This window comes from Martes martes (assembly GCF_963455335.1).
Source record: "Martes martes genome assembly, chromosome: 3".
Lineage (NCBI taxonomy): Eukaryota > Metazoa > Chordata > Mammalia > Carnivora > Mustelidae > Martes > Martes martes.
In genome coordinates, this window is record NC_137890.1 from 164194744 (window position 1) to 164219195 (window position 24452).

Sequence of the window (24452 nt, forward strand, 5' to 3'; positions counted from 1 at the left end):
CAAATTCCTAAAACCCAATGTGGAGTCCAGGGCTGGTCATAATTACCTGGGAAACATTTATAAATTACAGACGCTATGAGGTTACCCCATATGGACTGACCTAGAAGTACAGAGGTGGGCCTATTGATTGAAGCACCCCCTGGTGATTGTGATGGGTGCCCAACTTTGAGAACCCCTGGAATGGGCCATTTCCATGCCCAGCTTTATGGAATTTGCACCTGAATACCATCTCCTCATTAACGGTCCTCCTTATAATTCACCATTGGGAAGCTTGCCCAGCAAGTTCCAAGAAGATAACGTGACACCAATAGTCAGTCTCTTCTACTACTTATCCAGGAGTCTTCCTGCTCTTCTGCTGCAAAAAGTCCATCCCAACAATTGACAAAACTAAAAAGCAACCTACAGAATGGGAGAAAATATTTTCAAATGACATATCTGATCAAGGGTTAATATGCAGTATCTACAAAAAGCTTACAAAACTCAACAAACAAAACATACTTAATCTAATTAAAAATGGGCAGAAAACATGAGTAGACATTTTTCCAAGGAACACATACAGATGGCCAACAGACACATGAAAAAATGCTCAACATCACTCATCATCAGGGAAATGCAGATCAAAACTACAATGAGATATCACCTCATACTTGTCAGAACGGCTAAAACCATCAACACAAGAAACTACAGGTGCCACTGGCCTTTACCTTGAGCTGTATTTGGACTTCCCCTCTCTCGAAATGGAATCCAATGACTCGTTCTCATGCTGAACACCTTTCCTGTTGAGAATCTTATAAACGCAACATGAGTTTGTCCCTGAACATAGTGGCTAAATGTCCAGAAAAACCAGGGACACCTGGGTGGCTCAGTGGTTAAGTGTCTGCCTTCGTCTTGGGTCGTGATCCCAAGGTCCTGAGATCGAGCCCCACATCAGGCTCCCTGCTCAGCCTCTCCCCCTCCCCCCTGCTTGTGTTCCCTCTCTCGCTGTGTCTCTGTCTGTCAAATAAATAAATAAAATCTTTAAAAAAAAATAAATGTCCAGAAAAACAATCACTCCCATAGGTGCTCGGGAAAATTCCTAATGAGCCCGTGGAGTACTACTTAAAAAAAGAGAGAGAAAGACTGCTGTATTGCAACTCTGTGTATGTGTATATTATAGAAGAGGGGAGATTTTGAGTTAGATTTAAGCAAAGCAATAAATTAATCTTTTATTCCAACAAGGGAAAAAACAATCTGACCTTGTATCTAGAAGCTGGGGAAAAGACAAGCTTCTCTTTTATCATTTTGGAAAGATGCCAGGCATGGGGAGGCGGGAGAGGTAAGGAGGGCGGAGGAGTAGTTTTTCTTTTTTAATCACAGTTTTTAAAATGGTATACTAGGTCTTGTCAGGCCTAAACCTCCTTAAATCATCCTTCAGAGGAAAAAATCCTGTAATCTCCCGTCCTCCTTTGTGGGGAAGAAAGATGTCATGGAAACCACGCCTGTGCCTAAAACAAGAGATGGTGACAATGATACGTAACTGTTTCCATGACTCCAAAAGGAGATGTTGGTCTCTACGTGGAGGCGTTTTATCAAGCATCAGGAACTTTCCCCGGGCTGAGATGCCTGTGCCCACCCTGCCCCGGTTACTCTCTACTCAAGCTTTAAAGTCAAATTCCCCAGAATCTTTTTCTTCTCCCCTCAGTTGGAAAAGATCCCTATTCCCCTGGATGTGAGCGCTTCAGACCTCGAGCAGCGGTTCTCATCAGCGGGGTAGGACCGTCTGGAGACATTTTTGGTTGGCGCAGCTGGGAGGGAGGCATCTAGTGGTGGGCGCCAGGGGCGATGTTAAACATTCTGCAATGCACAGGAGGACCCTGGCAAAAAAAAAAAAAGATTATCGACCCCAAACTTCTGCAGCAGGGAGTTTGAGAAACCATGCTGGGCAGTGAGCTGTGTGCTGGCCCAGCGGCGGGACTTGACACTGCCGATGTCCCTCCTCTTTGGCCTTTTACCTCCTTGGTTTCTAGGACACTACACTCTCTGGGTTTCCTCCAACCTCAAGGATCCTTCCTTCCGTCACTTCCCATCTCCCTGACTTCTTAATGGAGGGGCGTGCCTGCGCTCCGTCCTTGGATTCGTTCTCACTCCAGTCCATGCCCTTAACTGTCCACAGACCCACCGGCCCCCTCCCATGAACTGCACTTGGACATTTCCCCTTGGACATCACCAGAGCATCCCTGACTCGCCATATCCAAAACGGAGTTCCCGGTCTTTCCTCAAAACACCTGCTCCCCTAATGCATCTCTGCTAATGGTCATTCGCTCCACCTAGTGGCTCATGGGACTAATGTTGCAGTGGTCCTTGACGCCTCTCTCCCTCTCAAACACTCAGCCAATCTACCATCAAATCCTGTTGACCCAAAATCTATCCAAATGTGACCGCTGCCCTCACCACTGATGGCTTCAGCTACAACATCTCTCACCCTGAACATCACACTGGTCCCTCTGCTTCCGTCTCTGGCCCCTTCTCAGGACAGGAGTCAGAGTGATCTTTTCAAAATGTAAGCCAGATCATGTCACTTCTCTGTTGGGAATCCCCCAAAGGCTCCTTCCTATCAATCCCAGGGTGGAAGCCAAAGTTCTTACAGTGTCTTGATAAGGTTTTATATAATCCATCTGCTTCAAAATCCCCTAATCTACCCCAACAGTGTGTCTGCGACTCATAGCATACAACTCTCCCGTCTCTGCATCACACAGGCCTCCTCACTCTTCCTGGGGTCTGCCAGTCAGGACCTTTGCTGTACCCTCTGCCTAGAATGATCTCCCCCTCAAGTCCCTATAACTTGCCCCAAGACTCTTCAGGTCTTACTGAAATGTCACCTTCTCAGAGAGACCTCTCATGGCCACACTATTTAAAATTGTAGCCGCCGCCCCCCCCATCTCCACTTATAGGTTTTAAAATGTGTTCCATAGTGTGTATCACCATCTGGCATGATGCTTATTTTCCTTAGCTGATTTGTTATCTCATCCTCCCAACAGGATGCAAGCTGTCTAAGGGCTGGGATTTTTTCTTTTTTATTGCTGTCCCCACAGCACGCAGGTAAGTGCTGTCGGAGTAAATGCCCACAGTGACGAATGAGCAGATCCCCAGTTCAGCATCAAGATTGTCCAGGAACAGGGGGTGCCTTGTTGCATCCCTGGCACAGGGTCAGGCTCAGCCCTCCTTTTTCTTCTCTCTATCTGACACTGGTCCCTTGCCTAGACCACGCACTGGACAAGAAGCTTTGGTACAAATTAAATGAAATGACTAATTGCATTTAATTTATTAGGAACTCAATCCATTTTTAATCACATTTCAGTCTGAATGCTTAAAATGTCAAAAAGCCTCTTTGCCTCGGTGAAGACTTCCTCCTGCTGACCTAACCGGTTTATCAATTCACCAGGACTCTGGCGGAGGCTGCAGAGCTCGCCCAAGACAGGCTGTGAGCAGACTTTCTGCACCATCTTGTGGACAGTCTGGGAACTACACCTCCGGGCAGCGATCTGGGTCCCCGCGGGCGTGAAATGCGTCTGCTGACTGGTCTCCTCACAGCCCCAAAGCCAGACGTTTCTCCTCCCCATTCTTTGACTTCCCAGACCCTCCTTGGCTGGGATGGTTCTCAACCTTTTTCAGGAGAAAAATGAATTTCCACGTGGCCCCACAAGGACAACACTGAAGGCTACTCGCGGTCTTGATGACTCCCAAATTGCTCGTTAATCAGCACCTTCATCCGGTTCGAGTCCCTGTGTCCCGAAACACTGTGGGTAACATCAGTCGCTAAGATCCGTGTCCTGCGATGCCTGAGTTCGGTGACGTCAGGAGAGGCTCTCCCGCCTTCAGCTCCCAAAACTCAGCCCTTGGGAGTTCTGAAACATGCCTTTTATTCAACACTTCCAGAACTGAGGTTGTAGGTATAAAAACTCCTGGGAGAGGCAACAGCTTCATTTCCAATGACACCAACCTACAGACAGGTGCTGAAGGGCAAGGGCAGAGGAGAAAGGCCTAGAAGAAAGGTGTGAAGGTGGACACCAGGGGGCGGGCGAGGCCCGAGACAGAGAAAGGCAAGGGGCCTCTAAATTCGACTTCACACACATTTGCTTTGGTCTTGTTCAGTCTGACTGCGTTCAGTAGGATCTCACTACTTCCATTCTGTATATTTGGGGTTAGATCCGTCTTAACTGGTGAAAACTCTACAATATCATCATCTATATAGCAGTCCTATTACTCTCAAGAACCCCCAAACAATATTAACTACAGCCACCAAAGTCTGCCTGGGAAAAGATTATAGACCAAGAACAATGACCTGAAATGACCACATGAATTGTTAGAAAGAAGCTTGTACTTCTGAGGTATGAGAATCCTTTGGCCAAGATTAGGGGGATTGTTTTTGTGATATCAGTAAAGAAATGAAAGAGTGTGGAATTTTAAGTAAATTCAGGCTTTAGATCCCAATACCTGAATTACCATCAGAAGGAGAAGGGAAGAGAATAAACATTATTATTAAGAGCCTATTTCAAGCACTATTGAGGCATATTACATACCTTTTCATCAAAATTAATAACTCTTTTCCAAGGTCAGCTCTGTGACCTTGGACTAGTAACTTAACCTCTCTGAGCCAAAATCTTCTCCATAAAAGGATGCTGATTGAAAAGCAGTTTGATGATTCCTCAAAAAGTGAAATGCAGAATTATCATATGTCTAGCAAGTCCACTGCTGGGAATGCACCCAAAAGAAGTGAAAGCCGGACTCAGATATTTCTACATCAATGTGCAAAACAGCATTATTCCCCACAATAAAAATCAAGAGATGACTCTATGAATAAAATGTGGTATAAACATACAAAGGATCATCATTCGGCCTTAAAAGGGAACAGAATTTTTTTTAAGATTTTATTTGTCAGAAAGAGAGAGCACAAGCAGGGGGAGCAGCAGAGGGAGAAGGAGAGCAGGCTGCCCGTCCGCTGAGCAAGGAGCCCGATGTGGGACTCGATCCCAGGACACTGGGATCATGACCCGAGCCAAAGGCAGACACATAACTGACTGAGCTGCCCAGCCATTGTAGAATGGAATAGAATTCTGATGCAATATACAACATGGGTGAACCTTGAAGACATGATTCTGTGTGAAATAAGACAAACACAAAACGAGTATGTACTGTCCCACTTACATGAGGTGCTGAGAACAGGCAGATTCAACTCACAGGGACAAAAAGTAGAAGAGATGTTAGTTACTAGGACCTGGGAAGGGGCAGGAATGGGGAGTTAGTGTTCAGTGGAGACAGAGTTTAGTCGGGGAGATGCAAAAATCCTGTACATGGATAATGGTGGCCATGGCTTGTCATGAATGAGCTGAATGCCACTGAACGGCACACTTAAAAAGGGTTAAAATGTTAAGTTTGGTGTTATACGTATTTTAGCACAATAATTAGACAGAAAACCATGCTGAGTTACCATTCAAAGCCAAGTCTTTCTTTGACCCCCAAATCAATGTCCTTTCTACCAGATCCTCTCATTCCAAATGTGTTGAATTGTGGTTTTGTTAAGAATTACTTGGACGGGCGCCTGGGTGGCTCAGTCGGTTAAGCCTTTGCCTTCAGCTCGGGTCATGATCTCAGGGTCCTGGGATTGAGCCCCGCATCAGGCTCCCTGCTCATCGGGGAGCCTGCTTCCCCCTCTCTCTCTGCCTGCTGCTCTGCCTACTTGTGATCTCTGTTTCTCAAATAAACAAATAAAATCTTTAAAAAAAAAAAAAAAGAATTACTTGGCAAAAAGTGTGAATAGATGTTGTAAATTCATTGGGTAGTTTTATTGGTCCCTGAAGCACAAAAAGGAAAAATATTGCAATGAATTTTTCCAAATAAGAAATATTACTTCCGGCTTTCCTCCTGAGCTGATTCCGTTCTGGACCATGTGTCTCCCCTGGGGATGGGGGTGGTGCGGGGTGGGAGGGCAGGGCAGGCAATTTCTCTTCTTCTGTAGTCTTGATGAGAAAAGTCTCCACAATGTACTTTTTTTTTTTTCCTATTAACAATGTAGAAGGAGGACTTTTTTCCCTCCAATTTTAATTGAGATGAAACATTCCAAGACCAAGAAAATGTCATGCATTGGATGATGAGTAAGCCGGACATCATGGGAATGACAGTCGCAGGACACAGCTATTTGCCAAAAATGTGACCTATGGGATTTAAGGACCATGTCACGCTGCTCCGCTTGGATGGTTTTTATTTGGATGAGATTAAACCACCAATTTAGTTTTCTTTTGAGGGGAAAAAAGTCCAGAGCAAACCAGAGTATGGAGAGGGGGTTGTACGCAGCCTTGGGGAAGGAGGGAAAGGTGCCCCTAACTTAGGGAACTCTGGGACTTCCAGAGGAAATATCCTAGTCCCCCCGGTGAGCACAAAAAGAAAAAGAGCTAAGGGGATAGTTAGATGCCTCGGTTATGCTTTGACCTGGGAGGAAAGTAAGCGAAGAGGACTGTAACTTTGGAGACAAATGACAGAATATGAGTCTCTCCACATGGGGCACTCAGTCTATTTTCTTATCACTTCCAAATCCTGCCAAAGAGCATAGTCAAGACTAAAAATATAAAAGGCCATAAAAGGGAGGGCCAAATGGCTCTCCAGATGTGTGTGAATCCATTCTATGAGAAATCACGCTAGCGAAGACAAATAAAAATGCGATTAGCTTCCATGGTAAAGCTGACTTGATTGATAAACGTATATTGAGCATATACCGAATAAAAGGTTTTGGGCCAGGTTCTATGGAATACAGAATCAAACCCGATCTCATCCCCATGCGAGATTATAATCTAGCTTTACATTTTTTTTGGAATTTCGTCCCATCAACAGAAACTATCCTGATTTGAATAGTTTAATTAAATAACGAGTAGCGAAGGTAGGAATTCCAGTCTCGATGGAGGGTTGAATATGTGCATTTAAGGTGCCCCCCCCAGGTCTTCATTAATATGGTAGCAAGAAAATGCTGAAGGACGTAAGCCTACCACAGTTAGGAAAATAAAAGAACAGCTATTGTTGAAGTAAAGTCAACAAACGTCAGGGAGACAGAGGCTGGATGGAGGGCTGTTAGAATAAAGATCGGAGGAAATCATGACCTAGAGTCTGCATGGAAGGGAATACATTCCAGAAAAAAGCCAAACCCTCTGAGGAGATTGAGGACTCAGACACAGCAGGAATGTCGAGGTAGTGAAGTGAAGGCATATACAAGGAACAGCTGCTCTGCCCACTGCGCTCACTGCAAATCTCTTCCCCACCCTCCCCTGCCCCAGGCTCATCATTAGAGTGCTCCTCAAGGCAAATCATATGGGGCCTGGAAACATCTCTGCCTTCTGGTGTTTAGGATGCCCTCAGTCCTGCAGAGGCAACCCCCTCCAACGGACGGCTTTTGCCCACATACAGGATCTTGTATTGCCTCATGCTCCACTCTGAATGGACACAAGGATGAACTTTCAGGATAGAGATTGTTTCCAAGAGTCATTTTTTAAATGGCTCCCACTAATATAAAGAAAAACTGGATTATAGACAAGAATTAAAAAAAAAGAACTCATTAGCAACTGTGTCCATAAAACAAAAATAGGATGTTATCTAAAGAAAGAAAATCATAGATCAAAATAAGAGCTATTGAAAATTTTTAAATTACTGCAAACGGAATATTCATTATAAGGTTTGGGAAAATAAAATCGACCCAAAATCAGGTCCCACACTCGAGAGATAAAAAAGATGATAGAAAAAAATAAGAGACCTATAAAACTAATCCATGGATCCAGTATTAGCTAATAGGGCTTCCAGGAAAAGAGAAATGGGAAGGGAAGAAATTGTCAAGGAAACAGTACAAGACAGTGAGAAGTCAGAGGTGGGAATGAGCGTTCAGGTAGTGAGGAAAATTTTGCAAAGGACTAGAGTTTTAGCTCAGCTTTGAAAGATGTGTGGGATTCTGACCAATGGGGAGAAGCAAGGATCTCAGGACACAGCCTAGCAGGGTCCAAACCAGAAGAGAGCATGGTTTGGCCCATGAACCTGCATAGATTCAGGTGCAAGTACCATCTCCCCAGCATGGGCATCCCCAACACTGATCTACGTGGTATCTGTTGGAATCCTCATAGAAAGGCCAGGGGCCCCAGTGCAAATTGTCCCCCTCCCTAGGAAATGGTTTAAAAGTCCAGAACAAGGGACAGGATGGGGCAAAGGAAACCCCCAGAGTCACTTTAAGTGGGCATGAGGCACCTTTGGGGGGGTCAAGGAAATGTTCTAGAACCAGATTGTGGCGATGGTGGCCCGACTCTATAAATTCACTACAGATCATTCAATTACACACTTATAATAAGGGAATCATAAGGGAATCTTATGGTACATCAACTCTACCTCAATAAAGCTGTTTTTAAAAAGAGAAAGGAAACTGTTGCCTGGGAAAACGCGGTCGTCATGTTCATCCGTGAACGGAAATGAGTGGAATGACTGACGCGTCAGGAACGGGATAACCAGGTGCCTACTCTGAGCCAAAATTAACAAAAATCCCTTCGCGGAGTATAGCTGTCTTCCTGCAGGCTCGTATCCAGCGTGTTCATTTCCACCCGGTCACCGATGAAGCGCCCCGCGCAGAGCCGGCGGCGGAGCGGTCACTGTCTCGCTGACCATCGGGGCCGGTGGGCAGTGCCGTGCTCGGCCCCCAGGGCAGGCCCGCAGTGGCCGCGGGGACAGAGCAGGTGGGCAGGGGTCAGCAGGGCAGGCGGGGATGGGGCAGTGAAACAGAGTGAACGAGGACACCCATGTTTAGGGCACCATCGCGGGGACCGATGGGGGTAACGCACCTAACATCCTTGGCAAAGTCTCAGCGTTAACTGTTGCAATTATTATTTCTCTGGAACTCCCAAGCGTGAGAATTATTAGCGTCTTACAGAGCCTGGTTTCTCAAGACGGTTTCCAATAAAACTGACGTCATTTTTCTGTATCTTTAAAGCAAAAGAAAGGACAGGAAGGATTGGGGAGGAAGGAAGGGAGACCCAGCCTAAATTCTTGTGCCTCGGGCCACCATCTAAACTCCACCTTCGTCTTCCATAGCCATCGTGCGTTTTATGACATCAGGGGCGTGCTGGTGACTCGGGGTCGCGGGTGTCCTGCTGCGGGGAGTCTGCGTCACCTCCTCTACCTGTGACAATAGCATGTCCTGCTGAACCAGGTTCCCATGACTCTGTAGGAGAAAGGCTCGGGGTCTGTGCCGCTTTGGGAAGCCAGGAAGCCGGGACGGGGCTGGCAGACGTCAGCATGCACGGCGGCGGCATCCCAGGGCTGGTGATTCACAGAAGCGGAATGGAGGGGGGGGGGGGGTAGACGGTCGCGGAAGCATCCATTGTCTCCGCGCAGTCCCTGTCGCTTCCTGTCAATGCTGCGGGGGAGGGAGGCGAGATCCCCCCGGGCAAGGCTGCCTTCGGGCTCCCCACCGAGCGCCAGCGTGTCTCTTTTTGATTAATGATACTGTGTACGTTTTTATTTCCCTCGTTATTAGAGTATTCCTGGGAAGGGGGAGGACAAAACAAGGTCCCAAGTGACTCAAAAGGCGTATGAGATTATTATTTATCATCAGGGAAAAGAGGGAGGGAGGGAGGGAGGGACTGTGTGACCAAAAACCCTGACGGCTCACATCGCACATCTTCTTTCTCCTGGTCGCCTGCATTTTAGCCTGGGCAAAGGCGGACTGATGAAGACGGTCCCAGAGCAAACATCCCGAATCTCAAAGAAAGACATCCTGCGCTAGACCTGCGGAATGAACGGAATTGCTACAGCCCCCGTGTCCTCGGGAATTTAAGTTTACCCCAGGAGTCAGGATATATACACTCAAAACAAAATAACAATTGGATAGCTTGCAAAACTTCTAAGGTTTGGTCCAGCAGGTCCACTACTCGAGAACTGGCCTATACGTGATCTCCCACTTATGCCCAAAAGTGTTAGTAAGGGCCCTTTGCTGTCACATTGATTGTAGTGGTAAACTCTGGAATAACCTAAAAGCCCAGGAATGAAAGAATGACTAAATACATTATAATACAGGACACCTGGTTGGCTCAGTTGATTAAGCCTCCGCCTTCAGCTCAGGTCATGACCCCAGGGTCCTGAGAGCAAGTCCCCCGTCCCTTCTCAGCCAGGAGTCACCTTCTCCCTCTACCCTCCACCCCCACTCATGATCTCTCTCTCTCTCAAGATCTCTCTCTCAAACAAATCTAAAATAAATCTAAAACAAAATAACGAGGATGCATAAAAAATTTCAAAAAGAGCTGTATGGAGACAACAGTGCCACATAAATAGGAAAATTCCAATTGAGTGCCGAGGCGGTCGACAAGAGAACTGACAATGTGAAAATAGATACACAGAAAAGGGAAGGAAACACAAAAGAAAAAAAAAATGTTTAATACAAGAAGACGGGTAGATACTCACATATCACATTATAAAGATGGAATAAACAGAACAAAATTGATAAGCAAAATGTATAATTGGGGGGGGGGCACCTGGGTGGCTCAGTGGGTTAAGCCTCTGCCTTCCGCTCCGGTCATGATCTCAGGGTCTTGGGATGGAGCCCCACATTGGGCTCTCTGCTCAGCAGGGAGCCTGCTTCCCCCTCTCTCTCTGCCTACCTCTCTGCCTACTTGTGATCTCTGTCTGTCAAATAAATAAATAAATAAAATCTTTTTTTTAAAAAAGTATAATTGGAAGAACACTTTCAAAAAAAAAAAGGGGGGGGGCTATGGGTCGAATTGTGTCCCCACCCCCCCCACCCGCAGAAAGATACATTGTCCTAACTCCTAGTATCTCAGAATGGAACCTTACTTGGAGGTAGTAGGGTTATTGCAGACAACCAGGGTAATAGGACTGTGTCCCTATGAGAAGGGGAAATTTGAACACACAGATGCACACAGCGGGAAGATGATGTGAAGACACGGGGAGAAGAATGCCATGGGGAGGAGTGGGGCGATGAATCTATGGGCCCAAGACTGCCACACATCATGGCAAGCTGCCAGCAGTGGAAAGAGGCAAGGAAGAATTCTCTGATGGATTTCAGAAGGAACGTGGCCAAGCCAACACACCTTGATTTCAGACTCTAGCCCCCACAACAGTGAGAACAGATTTCTTCAGTTTTCAGTCACCCTGCTTGTGGGATTCTGTGACAGCAGCCCTAGGAAACTAAGACACTAATATAAATACAATGAGATTAAAAAATCAAAAGTTGGGGCACTTGGGTGGCTCAGTCCTTAGGCATCTGGCTTTGACTCAGGTTATGATCCCAGGGTCTTGGGACGGAGCCCCACAGCAAGCTCCCTGCTCAGTGGGAAGCCTGCTTCTCCCTCTCCCACTCCCCCTGCTTGTGTTCCCTCTCTCACTATGTCTCTGTCAAATAAATAAATAAAATCTTTTTTAAAAAGGAAAGAAAATCAAGTTTCTGGTTTTTACCAAAACATGACACAACTTCAAGACTTTTTCTCTTAAAAAGTATTCATTTTGCCAGGATAAGAAAAATAACGACTGAACTGTTCTCATAAATTTGGATTTTTAAGATAGTAGTAATGTCATTGTAAATAAAAAAAATAGTAAAGAAAAGCATGGGGAGGAAAATAAGTGAACCACAATTTCACAATCACCACCATGTTGGCATCTTTCTTTCCAGGCTTTTCTCTATGCAATACGCGTGCCACACAGATGGGCGTGCATGTGTGCGCGCACACACACACACACACACACATTTCGACCTGAAGTGCCTCTACATTTTGATTCCAACTTTCTTCCCCCAAATCATTCTTAATATGAAATAATCCTCATGATATAAGAAGTTGTGTAAACACTTGTTGCCCATATGATCAGTCAAATGGATGTTATACGACATTTAGTTATTTAGATATTACGGCATGTAGGGTGTTTCCAATCGACAGTTCCTATGAACAACTTCACTGTGAAAGTCTTTGTCCAACCCAGCCTGAGTGCCCCTCCCCTGACCCCCCCTCAGCCCCCAATTAAAGCCGTCCTCTGATCTCATTCTGACCTTCAGTCTTCCTCCCATTTCAGATACAGAACCCTTCTGAGGTCAGAGAGCATCCAGTACAGGGCCAGGAGGGTAGACAAAGTGTAAGGGCATTGAACTATAGGCTTTTACAAATAGAATTTGGAAAGCTGTGGCATCACATTATTTGAGCAACATAGCAGTGGGTTTTTCATTCCTATGTTGATGGATACTGTGGAACTGTGCAGTATCACAGAGCAAAAACTTCACAGCTGTGTTCTGCTAACAGCTACGATGTTTTTCCTCCAGTGGAAAGCTAGGACTCGGGGATGGGAGAAGGGACATACATACACCCCAGCCTATGGACCCGTACTCTCACTTAAAAATTATCATCTTTTTTTTTTAAAGATTTTATTTATTTATTTGACAGAGAGAGATCACAAGTAGGCAGAGAGGGGGAAGCTGGCTCCCTGCTGAGCAGAGAGCCCGATGCGGGGCTTGATCCCAGGACCCTGAGATCATGACCTGAGCTGAAGGCAGAGGCTTAACCCGCTGAGCTACCCAGGCGCCCCTTAAAAATTATCATCTTAACATGACTATGGTCATTAAGGAAACCCAAAGTGAATGATTTTAAAACTCTATACATTTCCTGGTAAAGCACAAACACTTGTGAACGAAAAAGTCCTTGATTTAAAAATATCGAGATGTAAGCCACATAAATCAAAGCTTTCTAGGGTCCTCGAGAATTTTGCCAGTAATTTGTTTCAGATTGTAAAGAAGTCCTGAGGTCAAAAAGTTAGGGAACTGCCTTAACATGTGGAAAATCATATAGGTATGAAATCCTCTGGTTGTAAAAAACTGACAAAGTCTTTAGGGACTGCCCATTCTTTATCCAACATATGAGTGTTCATGCAGGTTAAAAACAAAAATGAATGTGAAGAAAGTGGGGAAATCTTTAGCTATAATGCGCCTTATAATCAACATCAAAGAATTTATACTGGAGAAACTCCACAAATGTGGTCACTACAGGAAAATCTTCACTTATAGCTCACCTTTGATTAAACAGGAAAGCTCACACTAGGATTTCCATGAAGAAACCCCATAAATTCAGACAGTGTGGGAAAGCTGCAGGTCATCCCACTCTTACCATGAGAGGGCATTTTCTAAAGAGAAAAATCTACCACCAATATTTTTCACAGGAACAAATAATTCTAAAATTTGTATGGAACCAGAAAAGACCCTGAAGAACCAGAGGAAGGTTGAAAAAGAGAACCAAAGCTGGAGACAACACAATTCCGGACTTCAAGCTGTATGACAAAGCTGCAATCATCAAGACAGTATGGTACTGGCACAAAAACAGACACATAGATCAATGGACAGAATACAGAGCCCAGAATTAGACCCTCAACTCTATGGTCAACTAATCTTCGACTAAGCAGGAAAGAATGTCCAATGGAAAAAGGACAGTCTCTTCAACAAATGGTGTTGGAAATGAAAAAGAATGAAACTGGACCACTTTCTTACACCATACACAAAGATGAACTCAAAATGGATGAAAGACCAAAAAGCAAGACAGTCAAAATCCTAGAGAACGACACAGGCAGCAACCTCTCTGGCCTCAGCCATGGCAACTTCTAACTACACACATCTTCAAAGGCAAGGGAAATAAAAGCAAAAATGAACTATTGGTACTTCATCAGGATAAAAAGCTTTGCACAGCAAAGGAAACAATCAACAAAACTAAGAGGCAACCTGTGGAATGAGAGAAGATATTTGCAAATGACATACCTGATAGAGGGCTAGTATCCATAATCTATAAAGAACTTACCAAACTCAACACCCAAAAAAAACCCAAAAAATCTAGTCAAGAAATGGGCAGAAGAAATGAACAGACAATTTCTTCAAAGAAGACATCCAGATGGCCAACAGACACATGAAGAATGCTCCACATCACTTGGCGTCAGGAAAATACAAATCAAAACCACAATGAGATACCACCACACACCAGTCAAAATGGCTAATATTAACAAGTCAGTAAACAAATGTTGGTGAGGATGTGGATAAAGTGGAATCCTCTTACACTGCTGGTGGGAATGCAAACTGGTACACCCACTCTGGAGAACAGTATGGAGGTTCCTCAAAAGGTTACAAATAGAACTACCCTGACCCAGCAATTGCACTATTAGGTATTTATCCAGAGGGTACAAAAATGCTAATCCAAAGGGGCACATGCACTCCAATGTTTATGGCAAACATTAACAATAGCCTATATACACACATATACATATGCATGCAATGTGTGTACACACACACACACACACACACACACACACACACGAATATTACTCAGCCATCAAAAAGAATGAAACCTTGCCATTTGTAAAGACACAGATGGAACTAGAGGGTATTATGATAAGCAAAGTAAGTCAAAGACAGACAAATACCATATGATTTCACTCATGTGGAATTTATTAAAATTTTTCTTTTAGGTTTTATTTATTTATTTGACAGACAGAGATCACAAGTAGGCAGAGAGGCAGGCAGAGAGAGAGGAGGAAGTAGGCTCCCCATGGAGCAAAGAGCCCGATGCGGGACTCGATTCCAGGACCCTGGGATCATGACCTGAGCCGAAAGCAAAGGCTTTAACCCACTGAGCCACCCAGGCGCCCCTCACTCATGTGGAATTTAAGAAACAAAACAGATGAACATAGGGGAAAGGAAGGAAAAATAAAATAAGATAAAAACAGAGAGGGAGGCAAACCATAAGAGAGTATAGGGAACAAACTGGAGGGGAGTTGGGTGGAGGGATGGGGTAATTAGTGGATGGTTGTTAAGGCGAACACTTGATATTATGAGCACTGAGTGTTACATGCAAGTGATGAATACATTATATGACTAAACTGAATTTAAATTTTAAGAAAGTCTGTAAATGCAGAAAAACTTTCAGCAACAAAAAACTCATATTGGAGAGAGACCCTATTTCTACAAGGTATTCCATGCAGAAAAAGCTTTAATCAGAGACCCCATCTTATTGTGTAACAGAGAACTCACACAACAGGATTTCTCTTTACAAAGAACTGAGGTTTAACAAGGAATCATCAAATGGAAAAGTTGCTTCTGAATGAATCCCACGAAGTCAACACTATTCAAAAGTATCAGTCAATAAGGATGCTAATGGAAAGGTTTGATGAAAAGGGTTTCGGAAAGTCTCAACTAGAAAAATGCATCTAACATTAGACACATATATGCCTTGTGGTTATAATTTTGTTAACATTTTAATTTAATCAAGAAAGTGATTGAATGCCCACTCAGGGGACCATGGACCATTATTAAAGCACTAGAGCTGGAGATGATTTCCAAACAGAAGTGACCTTGGAGTCTACATGCTTGCAAGTAGATTAGAATCAGAGGCAAGTTTTTGTTTTTTGGGGAGAGGGGGTCACATTGATGATATCACTTAAATCAGGCTATCTATATATATAAATGTAGCCTGTTCTTGTATCTTTTCATGACAACAGAGACCTGCCTCACCTAAAATCATAGGTGTTACTTAGTGTAGTATAAACATTAAGCTACCAAAGTTTAAAGTAATAATCGGAGCAGTTAATGACAGAAATGAGGCACAATTAATATTTAAGTTGATGCACAACACACAAAGCTGCTTTCTTAGAGTTGCAGGATTCTGTACAGTGACCTGCTTTTATAGAAGTGTTGTTGGTATCAAGGTACATCTGTTTTTGTCAGAAACAAACATCAAGTGGTCTTGAAGGCAGTGAGGGGGGTGGGTTTCTGAGATATCATGGCAGGAAATAATTCTTTCACAATTACAGGATTAAATGTAGGAATAAAACCCAGATTTATGGCTGCCATGTTGCTTTTAATTTCTCCCACAAATTGTAGGATCTCTAATTCATAATATGTGAATATTTTATGTGTAGAAAACATCTTATCGGCACTAATTTTTAAATGCTGACAGCAGATAATCTGTGTAGTCACACCCAAAATAGAAAGGAGGCATCAGGAAGGGTTAGAGAAAGGAGAACAGAGGAATGCTATCAGAAACAAAGTAGGTTAAGACCAGAATTTCTAAAGTACAGTATTTGCCTTCAAGTGGATTGGCTAGGCCAAGAAAAGGAAATTCCCCAAACTCCTTTTTCAAAACAAGTATTTCAAGAATGTCAATTTAAGTTTGACTTTATATTATACTTTTTTTGGAGAAAAAAACACAAAATATTGTTTTAATATCAGAAACTTTTTCCATATCTTTATTCTTCAAACTTGATGTCAATTTACAAATAAATAGTCCATACCATGTGGCTATATTGCTTCTTTATGATGTACACTTCTTCAGGCAGAAAACAGCAGTAACCAAGAATACATCCAAAATGAACTCCCAGTGAATAACCAACTTAAGCGTAGAGAAAGGACACATTACATTTCAGCGTGGTCCAGTATGTACACTGTTAAAAGTGGATCCCCTTTAAAACATCACAGATGTACATAATTCTCTTACAAAAGAATGAACTCACACACAAGAGATTTTAAGTTTTAGAGTTGTATCACAGGAAATAATTGCTTTAAAAACTATAAAATTTGTTTATTTTAGCAGCAAAAAAAAAAGAATTATTCCAGGATAATCTTTAAACGTTGCTGAAAAAAATCGCACGCTTTGGAGAACATGGTATTAGATCCATTACTTAAAAAAGCAAAGCAGTACTTAATAGAGACCACTTACAGTTTTGTTCTGCTGTTGGTAAAAACCTTTCTAATAAAGTTGAAGCTAAAAAATCCCCAGCAGGGGAGGTGGGGAAGGCTGCCAAGAGAAAAGGGGAGGTAGCCACCATTAGCCCTCAGACTTACTGTCACGGGCAAGGCTGAGAAGTCTTATGTAACTTATTTCCAGAAAACAAGTTCTTCAGAATCATTCTTTTTAGGATCTATAGTCTGTTTTCAGATGTATTAGATTTAGCAACTGACTTCGACATTCTTCAAAGTTTTCCTCCCCAAGCGTCTTCAAGCTAAACCAGTATTTTAATAAAATCCTCATTGTTGGGGGGTGTTTTTGGTTTTGGTTGTTAAACCAACGGTTTCTTTTTGAAAAGTTAAGATGAAAAGGTCTCATTTTTCAAGTCACTAAAGATGGTGTGGGTCAGAGAGTAACTTGTTTGAAAGGGGATGCTACTTTATGTAATTTCATATTCTGCTGTGACATCTGACACCTGGCATCTGAGATTTTAGGACTGAAAGGAATTCCAAAAAATGAGAAAAATGGAACAAAATGCAAATTAAATCAGTCCTGTTAGAGGCTTCTGAAAAGAAACAACTTGTATCTAGAATCAATGATAAGCTGCGTATTCATCTGACACTGTTTTCAAGTCCTGATTACATTGTTCTCTCCCTCCCTTTGAAGCACTGAACCTCCTTTTCTAAATACAACTTCTCAAAAATCATTTGAAAGCAGACATTCTAAAGATAAAGCATCAGAAACAAATTCTCCACCCACCCTGACTTAATCTTCAGATCACAACATCCTGACAGAGAAGCTCTGTTTAATTTCTTTCATTGTTTTACTTCTTGGCAGTTTTCCCAAACTTTATGAATAAATTTAAACTATGACAAGGAAAAACACACTCAAAACATAATGCAAATATACACAAATACAAGAAAAGTTCGAAACAGAACACCATATGCGGTATCTCCAAATACGGTGTATGTGAAACATGACCAAAAGCTACAGAGTCCTGGGTCTCAGCACTCCTACTGTCCTACCTGGATCTACTTCTTTTCTTTGTTTTTGCCTTGTGATGCCTAAAGGAACTAAGAATCGAAAAATAACCAAGAGGACATAAGAAAACATGGTACCTATTTTTTTTTTTTGAAGTCTTGATCTGAACACATCTTCATTGGTGCAACAGTACTCTTGATAATGCTCAAATACAAGACAAGCAACACATACGAAGACTTACCATGTACATACAAGCAGTGTTTTTAGAATCTTAACTTCCACAGTAACATAAAAACCTACAAATTAAATCTTAACTCACCTCAGTATAAAGTTAAATTCTCATATATCTTAGTACGAATGCCAGTATCAGAAACATTCTCCATGTCTCCGTATTCTAGTGTAAAAAAGTTCTGTTTCATAGAAAGGATAAGGTGCCTTTTTAATAAGTTGCCAACACACACTCTCTCTCTCTCTCACACACACACACACACACACACCAGTGCAAACTATCAAGAGAAAAATCCTCACTTTGAAATGCGATAGATTATACATCTAGACTAAAAGCATCAGAGTGGACAGAGTAGCTTTCCATGATTGAGGTGCTGTAAATATAAACAACTCAATGTACATATGGTTGATGAAATAAAGAATAGCTTTCTACCCTTTGCTTCTTAAATCCCACCTTAACTTTTAGAATTGCGTCCAACTCTAAAAAAAAGTCTGGACATTTTCCTAGTTTCAAAGCTAACTAGAAGACCCTGACTATTTCTGAGGGTAAGCTACTAGAGACTAATTACCCACTGGTGCTACACTTGCTGCGTTTCATCTTTACTATTAAACATGACCCCCTAGTGCTATCTTGTTTCATGCAGCACCAATCAAACTTCCATTTTTTTCCCTAATAAAAATAAATATATATAGAAGACGCTGTCAGGCATATATTCACAAGGTCTCAATTTCTTAAAACATAAGTATGGGTATATTTATTTCTCTCAAATGCATACAAGACAATAATTACACAGCAACAAATCTTTTGTTCAACAATGATTTGATTCATAAGCGTTTGAATTTACATAATTTCACATCCATACCCTTGCATTTTTAAATACTGTAAGTAAAAAAGCCCCCCAAATAACCAGTTCTTATATTTCCTATTTATCCCTCTATACATCCAAACTTTAAAAAGTTACAAACTGAACATTATACAGAACATATAAATCATGTTTAAAAACTTGAGGTTTTAAAATCACTGTTCCCCAAAATGATTCAAAGTCCTCATGCTGACAAGTGCAGTCCTAGGTGGTAAGTTGGAAGGGGGAAGAAAGAAGAGACAGACACCAGTTTGCTGTCTTAATGTTTTACTAATCCCGTCAGTAAGAACGGCGACGTCAGAAGGAACAGGCGACGTCAGGAGAAGTAACAGCTTAGGTTTACTACGAGGAACGGGGTTTGCCTCACAGTTGGAGACATGCACTTCAAGTATTTTCCTATTTGATCTGAGCTCCCTGCAGCAAACGATGCTGAAAGAGAAGGACTATTTTCTTCCATACATTCGCTCAATGTCCGCCTGGTAATGTGTTTTAAGCTCTTTACGTTTCAGCTTGAAGGCATCTGTCACCAGACCAGTTTCGGGGGTCCACGGTTCCGGGCTCAAACGAATTTTTACTGGAATTTCGAATTTTTCTAGACTTGCTGAGATGGTAGAAGAGGAGGGGAAAAATGTAAATGCAGAGGCATGAAAAACGTACAATTAAAATTCTGGCAAACAGTGTAACTTTTCTAGTCTTAGAGCACCCATCAAAATGCACAACATCCCATGAATCTTGGCTTCTAAATAAGCCATCCCTCAAAAACACTAGAAGTAAACAGATACACACAGATATGTATGAGAATTATAAAAGCAAAATTTTTTGTTTAAAAAATCTACATGGCCATCAACAGAATAAGTTAGATTAAGTTATGATGCAGGCATAAAATGGAATAAAATTCAGTCATTAAAAATAAGATCTACATGGTAGGGTGTATAAAGATATTTGCAATATATTGCTAGGCTAAAAAAAAAAAGGCAGTTTTGGGATTTTTTTAATAGCAGATAAATGTTATGCACACAGATGTGTAGGACAACTATACACCAAGTTAAAAACTGTATAGCTCTAGAGGTTAAGATCCATGATTAAGGAAAAGCAAATGCCACACACCTATGTTCTGAGTTTATTATAAGGAGATCACTTTAGAAACCAAAAAATAATAAAGTTTAAAAAGAATCTTGCCATCGGGGCGCCTGGGTGGCTCAGTGGGTTAAAGCCTCTGCCTTCAGCTCAGGTCATGATCTCAGAGTCCTGGGATCGAGCCCCGCATCAGGCTCTCTGCTCAGCAGGGAGCCTGCTTCTCTCTCTCTCTGCCTGCCTCTCTGCCCTCTTGTGATCTCTCTCTGTCAAATAAATAAGTAAAATCTTAAAAAAAAAAAAAAAAAGAGAGAATCTTGTCATCAAATCAGAATATTCAGCATAAGCTATGAGGACAGAATGTTTGCTTACTATTGTGTCTCTATATACTGCTGGATACCAGTAAGAGTCTCAGTAGCAGAGGGTTGGACACAGGGAGAGGGATGGAGAAAGGGAGGGGTGGAGACAGGGGGAGAAAATGGAAAGGTTTTCCAGCATTCATTCAACAAGTTATTTATTGAAAAAAATTACTGTGTAAAAGCGTTTTACTAAACACTCTTTAAGAAACAGAATAGTTTCTGTTCTCAAGTGGTATAAAATCTAACAAGGATAAAGAGATGAACATCTAGCCATGATTACACACACACACACACACACACACACACACACACACACACACACCATACACGCAGGCACACTTGCTCACTAAACTGAAGGTGTAAGTACCTTGGGAGCAAAAGAGATATATTAACTCTAACTTATAAACATAGATGTAACAAGGTTTTCTTCTTCAAAGACCAAAGCTATTTCGGGCGTGCTCTCCTGGAGGGAAAACCACTGTGAGCCAAAGCAGCACAGCCTGGACCTCAGAACTTATGGAATGGTTCTTGTTTTGTTGTGTGTGTACACATGTTAAAGCAAATATTTTTATTTTCCTCCCTTTTATTCTCCTATCATAATAAGTATTAATAAGCTAACTGCATATCACAGAATAAGAGCAAGAATCACTCAGGGCGTGTGTATCCTCTTCTGCAAAAAAGGTTAATGTATTTTCAGCTGTGTGCTGGGCAGTTTTACTGCATGAGGCGGGAGTCTTTGTTACTGTCCTTACTTAGAAATCAACTATGCTCTCAGGAGATGTACATGGGTGCCAAGCGGACAAGCGATGATAGACCGGAAAAGTCAGTTTTATGTATCTACTGGCTTAGGCTAGTGTCCACAGTTAGTCAATTAAACTCTAACACAATACACACTGTAGGTAAATGATTAAGTCTACAATCTACTTTATGTGAGGCAAACTGTCCCAGATCATCTTAGCGGGCCTGGTTTGGTGCACTGAAAAGGCAGCAGGAGCAGAGCTGAGGTGTCCCCAAACAAAAACCAACTCTGCCTGTGGGCAGACCTCCAGCTGCTGCCAACCAGCTGCCCTACCAATTTCCAGCTTTGCCTAAGCCAACCCCCAAAGATCACATAAACCAATTCTTCACAGTGAGTCTCTTTATAAATAACTACTAACTGTTTCTCAGGTGTAAACCTGATACAAATTTTGCCTAAGAATGAAGTTGGATCCCTTCTTCACATCACATTAAAATGAACTCAAATGGACCAAGGACCTAAATGTAACAGCTGAAACTATAAAACTCTTAGAATAATAAATAGGGTGTATCTTTGTGATAGATTAGGAATGGTTTCTCAGGACACCAAAAGCACGAACAACAAAAGAAAAAAAAATTACCTTTTCAAAATTAAAACTGTTGTACTTCAAAAGATACCATCAAAAAAGTAAAAACACAGGGCACCTGGGTAGCTCAGTGGGTTAAAGCCTCTGCCTTCGGCTCAGGTCATGATCCCAGGGTCCTGGGATCAAGCCCCACATCGGGCTCTCTGCTAGGCAGGGAGCCTGCTTCCCTTCCTCTCTCTCTGCCTCTCTCTGCCTACTCGTGATCTCTCTCTGTCAAATAAATAAACAAAATCTTAAAAAAAAAAAAAAAAGTAAAAGCACAACCCACAGAATGGGCAAAAATATTTACAAATTGCTTATCTGGTAAGGGCCTCATGTCTAGAATACATAATGAACTTGTACAGCTCAGTAATAAAAAGGCAACCCCATTTAAAAAAAATGAGCAAAGGATCTGAATAGACATTTCTCCAGAGAAGACATAAAATGGGTAATAAATACAAGAAAGGATGCCCAACATCATTAGCCACCAGAAAAATATACATCAAAACCAACAGATACCCTGCTGCATACCCACTAGGATGAGTAGAATCCAAAGGATGACAGTAACAAGTGTTTCGAGGACGTGGGGAAACTGGAACCTAACACCAGTGGGAATGATAAAATGATGCCAAAATTTTAGAAAATAGTTTGGGAAACACCTGGAAAAAAATATTCTGGAAAATAATCTAGTACTTTCTTAAAAGGTTTAACAAAGTTGACACAGGCCTAGCAATTCCACTCTGAAGTACCTACCCAGGAGAAAGGAGCCCGTCTGCACAACCCCTTGTACACAAATGTTCACAGCAGCATTATTCAGTAACCACCAGAGCGACCCACTGCAGCTCCCCCAACACACATGCAAAAAGGGGGGATAGGACACATCCATACAAGCCACTACCAATACATTAACAGTGTAGAAAATGCAGAAAAGAGTCTTGGGCAGTTGAGGATGGGCCTGGGTGGCCAGGACCCAGCTGAGAGAAGGAGAAAAAGGGCGAACCCAGAAGACAAAAGTTAAAGGAACAAGGACAAGGACTGGTGCACGGGGGTCATGGGAGCACATGATAGGCGAGTCCTCTGGAAGGGCCTGTCAAGTCTGCTCTTCTATCTAGCTGCAGGAAAACAGCTGGTTTCTGAGAGGAAATGACATCACCAAAGCCGTGTGACGGCAGCACAAGTGAACGTGAGCACTCTCTTCCCTTCCCGCCTCAGTCTTCAGTCTGTTTCACAGCCACTCACCTGAAATAGCAGCTTCAGAAAGCACTTTGAGGACCTCGTTTTCCATTTCACAGCTGTTACACAGCTCCTCCCAAGTCCCATGAAGTCCTTTCTTTCGAGCGAGTTCTGTAAGTTCCTTTTGGTTTGGCACAACAAACCCAATGACGTAAGAATGATAACTGAAATATAGAAAGGACAAAGGGGTAAGGATCTAAATGGCACAGGGTGTGAGCTGCAGTCACGATTCCACCAATGCTGTTGTCATCGATCCACGACTGCACTAAAGAACATACATGACACCTATTTAGTACTTAGCACACTCACCTCACGCCACTTCTACTGCATGATTCATAGTATGTTCAAGGCTCTGATAGAGTTCCCTGCTAACTAAACCTTCATCTGATATTTAATGACAAATTTCAACTATGTGTTATGAATACTTCCATTTACACATTTTTTAAAAGAAAATTACAAATATTAGAAAATTCAACTCTTAAAAAAAATCAGTAATTCACATTAACAGGTTAAACGGAAATTAAAATTCATGTAAATAGAAATTATATCTAGGGGTGCCTGGGTGGCTCAGCCAGGTAAGCACGTGACTCTTGATTTCGGCTCAGGTGATGATCTCAGCGTTGAGACCGAGCCCCATGTCAGGCTCCACATTCAGTGAAGAGTCTCCCTGGGATTCTCTCCCTCCCTCTGTTTCCCCCTCCCCTGCTCATGCACTCTGTTGCCCTCAAACGAACAAAATCTTTTAAAAATATATTTAAAGAATTAAAAGTAAAAAAAAAATTGTATCTCAAGAAATTTGGCAGCAAATCAAAGTAATGTGGTTACATTTACTCTTTTCTTTTGTTATCACGAGAACTGTTAATAAAAGAGCTGTAAGTACGCCTGCCAATGGCAGTAAGAAAGGTAAGCAGCGTCAGGAAGAGGAGGGTAATCTGGTTAATATCACACAAGTAAAAGCCAGAACTGTAGTACCACGGAAGAAAACATCTCTTGGCTAATTGAAGGGCAGAATAATTTATAATACAATGTAAAAACATCTCGTGGCTAACTGAAGGACAGAACAGTTTATAATACAATGTAGTAAATCTTTAAAGCCTGTTTCTAAACTGGTTCTTCTGATACCAGATTTTATCTTTTCATAATAATTATTATGTCAACTGCTGCAGTGAGCAGTAGCACGCAGTAGCTGATCATTAACACTGGCCACAAAGCAGCTGATCATTAACACTGGAGACATTACCACATAGAACACTGTTAGGGAAAAATGTCACCAGAGTGCCAATCTAAATTTCCAACACATTTCCCAGAATACATTTCCAGGATTTTTAACTTTAAACTCTCCTTCCCAGCTGCCTTGTATCATTACAGACTAGAGATGATAGGAGTTAAGCCACAGCTTAACATAACTTAAAGCAGAGTCCCCCAGCCCTGGCAAGGGTCCCAAGCAGGCTCAAGTCTAGTGCAAGGTAGTAGGTGTGGAGGAGGGTCCAGCTTAAGACTCCTATCCTCCAACTTCCTTCTCTACTCCCCTATGCTCTGAGCTGTTTCTGGGAAGCTTCCCTGTGCAGAAAGACGTGTTGCTGGGGGTGCCAAGGC

The 24452-nt window shown here is 42.4% G+C and overlaps 1 protein-coding gene across 3 annotated transcripts in view; it reads right to left on the reverse strand.

Moving 5' to 3' along the window:
* Positions 1 to 17890: 17890 nt before the first annotated feature.
* ACSL3 (acyl-CoA synthetase long chain family member 3) overlaps positions 17891 to 24452 on the reverse strand; it is a 74026-nt gene continuing 67464 nt past the window's right edge. For all 3 annotated transcript variants that reach the window (XM_080798602.1, XM_080798601.1, XM_080798600.1), the window contains 2 exons: positions 22863 to 23020; positions 17891 to 19430 (listed from right to left, as the gene is read on the reverse strand). In XM_080798602.1, coding sequence (XP_080654728.1) covers positions 19273 to 19430; positions 22863 to 23020 — 316 coding nt within the window. In that variant the 3' untranslated portion in view covers positions 17891 to 19272. The remainder of the gene's footprint in view (positions 19431 to 22862; positions 23021 to 24452) is intronic.